The sequence below is a fragment of the Adelges cooleyi genome, unplaced genomic scaffold (genome assembly GCF_023614345.1).
Source record: "Adelges cooleyi isolate 19-005CV unplaced genomic scaffold, UGA_ACOO_1.1 ACOO_flye_CR_arks_rails_tigmint_CR_PRNA_66, whole genome shotgun sequence".
NCBI lineage: Eukaryota > Metazoa > Arthropoda > Insecta > Hemiptera > Adelgidae > Adelges > Adelges cooleyi.
The window spans coordinates 1-9,206 of record NW_026096361.1 but is presented as its reverse complement, the minus strand read 5'-3'; the positions used below and the strand labels follow the sequence as shown (position 1 = coordinate 9,206).

Below are 9,206 nucleotides of genomic sequence, written 5' to 3'. Positions count from 1 at the left end.
ACGAAAACACGAATATACGAATACACGAAAACACGAATATACGAAAACACGAATGTACATATACACGAATACACTAAAACACGAATACACGAACTATATGAACTTAAACACGAACTATTCAAAAGTTCGAATACACGTATTTTCGTGTACACGTGAAATAAGAAGCTCTAATAATTATTATTATAAGCGATTTTTAAACATACAACCAAACCTTTTTTAATCATAAATTAAGGAGATATTATTTTTCGATGGCGTTTTTTAGATTTTAGACCACTGTGCGACGCAAAACGACTAATACACCAGCTAGTTGTGTACACAAAATTGCCTATACCCCGCGCCCGTCGCGTGGACACATTTCTTCGAAGGTAAACGAACACACTTTCCATAATATTCTATTCAATTGCGAAATTATTATCAATTCAAGCAGCCGATAGACTACGGACAAATATGAAATACCGCTCTTTGGACGTCGGTGAAAAAAAAACAAAAAAAAACAATGGTTTTGAATGTTCAAAACGCGTCAATTTCAGCAGAAGTAGGTATTTGAACAACAGTTAAAAAAAACTATATTTTGGCAATTGTGTTTGTCCACGGTTATCCGACACACCGCGGTGTGTGTACATACGGTTAAAAATTATACATTAACTTAGGTTAGTGCACCCTTAAGGAATCGACAGCAAAAATAATTATTGCATATTACACATCTACCTATTATTCCTATTGCTCGATATTGTAGGCCAAACAAAAAGTGTTATAGCCTGTCTTGAGGGGATCGCATGCTGTCTGGTTTTAAGGAGTTTTGTGTAGGTAATATTCAAGAAAAAAAATCATTGTCATTTATTTTACCGGTTAGTTTGTATAAGATTCCAATTTTAATAATTTTTGCTACGAGTAAAAGTCATTTTGGATTATTTTAGACCAAAAAGCCAGACAACATTTTTACTACACAGGATGGTCATAATATTATGTCCATAATACATAATAATATGTAAATTGCCTAACGCAGTTTTATTAAACATGATATTTTAAAATGTTTGATTTTTTATGATATTTCGGCCAAAACTTCCTAACTTCTACGTTGACGGTAAAATTTTCAAGATAACATTATTTTATTAAAAACTAAACTGGTGAAAAGGGGTCTTATTTTTCATCCTGATTATGCACCACAAAAAACGACACTGTAACAATATGATGTCCTAGTTCAATAACCGTTCACCAATTAATCACAGAAAAAATTAAAAATAATTATTTTCTACGTTTTATTTCCTTTAAACGCGGAACATGAAAATTGTTATAACGGAATTATAATTTTTAATTATTTTTTTTGCTATCCCTACTTAAAAAAAAAACAGAAAATATATAAATCTAATATTATTTTACATAAAAATTAAAAAAAACAACGAAATAGATTGTTGTAAGATATTAATTTTAAATCATAGTGCATAAATATTTCCAATGTATACAAAATTACAACCAATGTTAATTATAAATATTGACAAAATTAACCAACGATGTAACAAAATATGTATTAACAATTATTTAGAAAAAACACAAAAGTTAAAATATTTAAAAAAAACATTACAAGATGTCCGATAGTAATAATACAATAAAAATATAAATAAAACATGTCCTTATACATTTAAATACAAATTTTTTAGGTTATATATAAATCATTGTCTGACATTATAATAATGGTGCACGGCATTTGTGTTGTGTGAGGTGGGGTTTTCGAGCAAATGACTTAGAGCACGCATTACATTTGAAAGGTTTGACTCCAGTATGCACGCGTTCATGTATTGTGAGATTGGATTTATCAGAAAAAGTTACTGGACAAAAGTTACATTTGTAGGGCTTTACGCCGGTGTGCACTCGTTGGTGTTTTGTGAGGCTGGATTTAACAGTAAATGTCTTTGGGCACACGTTACATTTGTAGGGCTTTTCCCCGGTGTGCAAGCGTTGGTGTTTTATGAGGCTGTATTTTTCGGAAAAAGTCTTTAAGCACACATTACACTTGAAGGGCTTTACGCCGGTGTGCACGCGTTGGTGTTTTGTGAGGCTCCATTTAAGAGAAAATGTCTTCGAGCACACATTACATTTGTAGGGTTTTTCCCCAGTGTGCACTCGTTCGTGTCGTGTGAGGTCAGAACATTTAGAAAAATGCTTAAGGCAGATGTCACATTTATAGGGTCGGCTGATGTTCGCGTATGTATTAGTAAACTTGTTGCGCTGTATAGTTTTGAGTTTTTGGGGACAGTGTTCATCAGTTGAACCTCGGTGGGATTTTAATAAATGTAAAGTTATTTGTTTTTTTGTGTTATAAATTTTTAGACATAAATTACATTGGAAAAACCGCTGTTCTGTTATATCTTCATTGTTATACTTTGTTGCTGTTTGGTTGTTTTTATCTGTTTCAGTCCTCGATTCGAAATAACAACCATCAGTGTTTTTATTCACTTCATTTCTCGTACGATTGTCACTACAACAAAACATTGTCGAACAATAAATTATAAAATTTTTAAAAAATATATCCTTTTCACAATTGTATAATATTATTATAAATTCTAATTTGATCTTTGTAAATGTATCAAATGTACAAAAATTACAGGCTAGTAAATTTTAATTGTCTGTTGAATGAATGTTGATGTACATTTATGTACGTTGAATTGGAAAATCGGTTACTAAGAAAACTCTTTAATTATTGTGTGTACATATATAGCTTACATTGTATTTTCGTTAAACGACAAAACTATTGATAATTTAATATATTAAATTGAACACTCAGCCTTACCTAAAAGTATTTTTGTAGTTTATTGTTTGCGAATCCAAAAGACCACCGTTTCCTTCAATTTCAACTATTACTTTTGTATCAACGCAAGTTTCTCCAACACTAAAAAGTAAAATAAATATATGTATTAAAACTAAAAATGTTATAAAAATACCAGCAAACGAGCAATGAGTGCTAACATAGAATTTGGTACTTTCTACTACAAGAGAACAAAAAATATTATTAACAAAATATCCGGTTTGAGCAACTTATATATATATAATACAGGTTTTATATTATATTAACTGCAGAAATAGGAATGGAAGACCAATCAGCAACACCAAAAACATGGAAAGGCACTAGATGAGTATGTCCTATGTCACCAATGTTGTTTAATGTATATTTCGAACAACCAATCCAAGAAATAAAGGAATAGCTCAATAGACAAAAATAGGGGTGACGGCCTGGAGATAAACTAGTAAAAAACTAAGGTTGCCAGAAAACACAACAAAGACACAGACTCCAAATTCAAGTGGGAAATAGCCATTCAGAACAAGTAAACATCTATATAATAAACCTAGGCAGTTGAATCACCAAGCGCAAGAGCACTAAGAAAATTAAAGCTAGGATAGCGCAGGCGAAACCCGCATTTATGAACTGCATGAAATTACTATGCTCCAGAGAGATGAGTATCCATAAGAGAAAACGATTAGTTAAAAGTATTTGTGTGGAGCGTGGCTCTATACAAATAATAGTCTTGGGTGATAAAAATAGCAGAAGAAAGATATTTAGAAAGCTTCGAAATGTGGTGCTGGCGCAGGTTGCTAATGGAGTTCCGTACCAATGACAGTGTACTTAATGAAATGGGAGAACTTAGAGGATTATTGAGATACTATAGTTTCAGCCTTAGACCGTAGATGCCATTCAAGTACCGGTCCTATTCTTAAAATATTTATTTAAGATTTATTACTTGTATTTTCTAACTCGGATCAACTAATCCTGTACTTAAATTATGTTATTAAAAATAGTCATATTTTAACAACATTTTAAGAACCCCAGATCAGACCAACCCAATTTCACAGCATACTTTTTTTCAATACCAAAAAATAACCATTTATTTTATTTTAATTATAAATAACATACAATATTGACATTTTCATGTCTTAGCTCTGGTACATAACCCTGGCGAATAACCGAAAAAGCCCATTTTTCAGCCGAGTCTGCAAACACGATAGAACATTTTCATGTCCGAATAAATTTCAGGATAAATAGGTTAGGTTAGTTAACGAGTCACACAAGTCGAAAGTTTCCAAAACAATTTTAAAAGTACAATTGACGAAAGAAAGTAGTTTTTATATTGCATAAAATACATAAAATTAATATGCGCGATACAGTAATATCGTTGCGAATTTATACGAACCAGACGTCGGATCTGGTTGGACGCTGTAGGCGATGGTTGAATCCTGGCGGTCTTAAAATAAATGCCTCATCTCTGATAGTAGGGTGTTCATATTCTTTTGCTTGTTCTCTAAAATATGTAGAACTTTCTTCTCTTCATCTATATTCTTGAAGAGTGCGCTGAGTAGACTTTGGTGCCACTTGATCATTTTACCAGTTAGCGCAATCTCACGTCCCAAACTTGCAATGACTCTTTGACAGAGTTGTGTGTCAACGAGCTGTGAAAAAAGAATTATAGTCTATTATAATAATAGTAATTTGGGAAAATTATTTATAACTATGCTCACTTTTTTGACGTGAAGCGCTTGTCGAATTGTAGGTCGGCGGGAGAGCAAGGTGCCGAAACGTACGAATGGTTTACGTCGCGAATTTCCATCTCTTCTGCGACATTCTTGGCAGGTTGTAATATCTTGCGTGCTCGGTATTCGCGCTGTATTTCCGCTCTTGTTTTCGGTGGTTTCTTTCGCTCATCTATCTGCGTCGTCGTAGGGTCCGCCGCATCAGGGTTATCAATCTTCAATATCTTGCGTGCTCGGTATTCGCGCTGTATTTCCGCTCTTGTTTTCGGTGGTTCCTTTCGCTCATCTATCTGCGGCGTCGTAGGGTCTGCCGCATCAGGGTTATCAATCTCCAATTTTTTGCGCGCTCGGTATTCGCGCTGTCTTTCCGTGTTTGTTTTCGGTAGTTTCTTTCGCTCATCTACCTGCATCGTCGTAGAATCCGCCGCATCAGAGTTATATATCTCTATTTTTTTGCGCGCTCGGTATTCGCGCTGTATTTCCGCTCTTGTTTTCGGTGGTTTCTTTCGCTTATCTAGCTGCGTCGTCGTAGGGTCCGCCGCATCAGGGTTATATATCTCCAATTTTTTGCGCGCTCGGTATTCGCGCTGTCTTTCCGTGTTTGTCTTCGGTGGTTCCTTTCGCTCATCTTTCTTTGTCGTCGTTAAGTCCGCCGAATCAGGGTTATCCATCTTCAATTTCTTGCGTGCTCGGTATTCGCGCTGTCTTTCCATGTTTGTTTTCGGTAGTTTCTTTCGCTCATCTTTCTTTGTCGTCGTTAAGTCCGCCGAATCAGGGTTATCCATCTTCAATTTCTTGCGTGCTCGGTATTCGCGCTGTCTTTCCATGTTTGTTTTCGGTAGTTTCTTTCGCTCATCTACCTGCATCGTCGTAGAGTCCGCCGCATCAGGGTTATATATCTCTAATTTTTTGCGTGCTCGGTATTCGCGCTGTATTTCCGCTCTTGTTTTCGGTGGTTTCTTTCGCTCATCTATCTGCGTCGTCGTAGGATCCGCCGCATCAGGGTTATCAATCTTCAATATCTTGCGTGCTCGGTATTCGCGCTGTCTTTCCGTGTTTGTCTTCGGTGGTTCCTTTCGTTTATCTTTCTGCGTCGGCATTAGCTCCGCCGCATCAGGGTTATATATCTCTAATTTTTTGCGCGCTCGGTATTCGCGCTGTATTGCCGCTCTTGTTTTCGGTAGTTTCTTTCGCTCATCTACCTGCATCGTCATAGAGTCCGCCGCATCAGGGTTATATATCTCTAATTTTTTGCGCGCTCGGTATTCGCGCTGTATTTCCGCTCTTGTTTTCGGTGGTTTCTTTCGCTTATCTTTCTGCGTCGTCGTTAAGTCCGCCGAATCAGGGTTATCCATCTTCAATTTCTTGCGTGCTCGGTATTCGCGCTGTCTTTCCGTGTTTGTCTTCGGTGGTTCCTTTCGTTTATCTTTCTGCGTCGGCATTAGCTCCGCCGCATCAGGGTTCGTTAGTTGCAAATTTGGTATCAGATCAATGTTAATTTCCTCGTTGGATTGATCGGATCTATTATCTACTTTCTTACATACTCGGTTTCGCTGTTGTAGAAAGCGTTGATATTTTTCAGCGTCTGTTGTTTGTGACGAAAACGATGTATTGTTGACAAACGTCCAAAATTCATCAGAATCCATCTTGTAAGTAACACTATATTCCATACAATAATTATTAGCTACGTTATGTTAAGTACGTATTAGCTAAGTTATGTTGTACGTTCAACGTTCAAATTAGAACTAAATGATAAACTCAAAATAGTTTAATTCTCTATATATTAAACTATGTTAAGTTACTTTTGGCCAGAACATATAAAAGATCGTGAAGTTCCATGAAGCTTCCAGTTATAGCATAAGGCCAAGGAGATTGCAAAATTATGTACACTCAACGAAAAAAATCAATGTAGTGTTTATTATCTGGCTTAAAACAATTCATAGAGAAATTGGGCTCTTTAACTGTTTTGAATTTATTATTTAGTTCTAATTTGAACGTTGAACGTACAACATATCTCTTATCTCAAATCAGATAACAGCGTAACAGATTAACATTCAAAATAGATCTGAAATGGTCATTCCGATAATTGTCTTTCGTCGTCGCTTCGTAGTTTTTGTTACATTGCGGCGCGTAACAGCGTAACGCTTTTTTGGTAACACATTTTTTCGGTTATTTACCGGCTAAATCTCACCCTTATCTACTACCCCCTATCCCTACTCAGATTTGGTCTACTCTCTTATACACTACTACTCAAAAGTGTATTTTTTCTAATTATCTTATAAAACTGAAATATATACATCAACAAGTTCTGTTCAAATTTTTACTAGATAAGAAAAATAAATGGACAGCTAGAATTTAATTCTGTCAAAGAAGACATAATAAATGCCGCCAATCTAAACTGAATCAAACGCTTAGCACCTATTTACCCATGGATAACTCAAGAAATATTAATTTTGAACAAAGAAACATATACAGACAAAAAGAGACTTGTAACAATACCGAAAAAAATAAAATATTAAAACACCAAAATATAGGGTTTAGTTGGCAAAGCCTATAGTTTAAAAAAACATATATTTACAGAGTCGTTACTATATATCGCCGCCCCGGTAAAACAATGAAACAACTGCAATAATTGAAATTTAACAAGAGAACCAAAAAACCAAATTATTTTTCACTAAAATGTTTATAATTCATGAATGCACAATTAATTATTACAACTACAGTTACGTCGTTTTTCTACCTAATACGGTCGCTGTATCTAAACATATTGAAGCATTTAGCCCATTTAACCAAATGTTGTCGTTGTGTCATTGTTCTACTGGGGCGGCGATATGTAATACACACCCTTTTGCAAAATATATTTTCATATTAAAAAGTTCCTTACTCGTATTTGTTTTCGACATCTGTTGTAATTGAACATTCATCAATCACAGGAATACAATTGTGCGATGTTGTAATATGATGTTTCAATTGATTTTCGGATGTAAATGATTCTAAACACAAATCGCATTTTTCGTCAGGCAAGTTGTTTGTTACTTTCATGTCCATAGGTATCGTTTCTTCATGTTGTATCAACGATCCAAAGCAATAATCTTGCATTTCATCAAATTCAGGTTGAACATTAATGCCGTCGATCGTATGGTTATCTCTACAAGTAAAAAATAACAAATGTTATACCTAGTTTTTTTAAATAATATATAAAAATTGATTATATTTTACATAATATAATTTTTGGTGTAGGCATACAAATTTTCAAATGAAATCTTGTTTTATTTATTATTATATGTATAGAGTTCAGATTATGAGAAAATGTTAAATGAAAACTGATATATATACATCAACAAGTTTTGTTCAAATGTTTACTACATAAGATAAATATGTCTAGAATTTAATTCTGTGAAAGAAAACATAATAAAAGCCTCCAATGTGAACTGAACCAAACGTTTAGCATCTATTTACCCATGGATAACTCAAGAAATATTGATTTTGAACAATGAAACATATACAGAAAAAAAGAGACTTGTAACAATACCGAATAAAATAAAATAAAACACTAAAATAAAGGGTTTAGTTGGCAAAGCGTATAGTTTAAAAAACATATATTTACATAGTCGTTACATACTAAGTATGTAATACACTTGTTTACAGAATATGTTTTAATACTAAAAAGAGCCTTACTTGAATTCGTTTTTGACATCTGTTGTAATTGAACATTCGTGTTTAACATTAATCCCGTTGATCATATTGTTATATCTACGAGTAAAAAACATCAAATATTTCAGTTTTTTTTAATATTATATGAAAATTGATTATATTTTACATAATATTATTTTTATTGAAGGGATACAATTTTCAAATGAACCTTGTTTTATATATTATTATATTTATAGAGTTTAAAGATTATGATAAAATGTTATATAAATGCAAAATTTTAAAAGTTAATCACTATGTATAAAATTTAAGTATGTTCGCATGTGAAGTTAGTGATGAAGACAAAAGTGTAAAATGTGGGCGAGTGAGTGAGAATTAAATAAGCTGCACAGTGCTCTCCACCTCATGGCTTCATCACAGATTAGATAAAGTTTTATCTAATCTGTGGTTCCATCTTAAAATGCTAATAATGCGAGAAGTAAAAATTCAAACATGGTTAACGAACAGTCATAATTTATGTTATATTTCTCTATAATAGCTCAATCTTATTATATGTTAATTGCAATTTAATTGATTTATTAGGAAAGGCAATTTTGGTATTTTGAGATTTAAAATCGATTATAAGATAAAAATTAGTTATATTTTACATAAAAATATTTTAAGTTTAGGCAAAAAATGATCAAGTAAAATCTTGTATTTATTCAATATTTATATATTAATTATAATGGTCACGTTATGAAAAATTTTTATATAGATGTTAAATTTTAAAGCCAAATACTAAAAATGAATTTCAAGTATGTTCGCCTGTGAAGTTAGTGATGAATGCAGGCAGTGTGTGAGAATTAAAAACGCTGTACAGTGCTCTCCACCTTATGGCTCCATCACAGATTAGATAAAGTATTAGTAAAAGTCCAAACATGAATATGAACAGTTAGGAAAAGACTATTTAGGTGAAATTTAAAATCGACTTACTCGAAAACATTATCTTCTTCTTCTTGTTTAATTGTAATTTCATCGATATTAGAAATAACGTT

General features: G+C 33.3%; 2 protein-coding genes across 2 annotated transcripts; both read right to left on the bottom strand.

Annotated features, from left to right (window-relative positions):
- Positions 1-1,447: 1,447 nt before the first annotated feature.
- On the bottom strand, positions 1,448-4,371 carry LOC126845058 (zinc finger protein 813-like). The gene is made up of 4 exons (XM_050583619.1): positions 4,353-4,371; positions 4,185-4,311; positions 2,789-2,887; positions 1,448-2,476 (listed from the first exon to the last, which is right to left on the bottom strand). Exons 1-4 carry the CDS (start codon positions 4,369-4,371, stop codon positions 1,684-1,686), a joined length of 1,038 nt encoding a protein of 345 aa, XP_050439576.1. The 3' UTR covers positions 1,448-1,683.
- Positions 4,201-9,200, bottom strand: LOC126845056 (cylicin-1-like). The gene is made up of 5 exons (XM_050583618.1): positions 9,145-9,200; positions 8,200-8,274; positions 7,406-7,669; positions 4,510-6,180; positions 4,201-4,440 (listed from the first exon to the last, which is right to left on the bottom strand). The coding sequence occupies exons 2-5, from the start codon at positions 8,262-8,264 to the stop codon at positions 4,380-4,382; spliced, it is 2,061 nt and encodes a 686-aa protein (XP_050439575.1). The 5' UTR covers positions 8,265-8,274; positions 9,145-9,200; the 3' UTR covers positions 4,201-4,379.
- Positions 9,201-9,206: the final 6 nt, after the last annotated feature.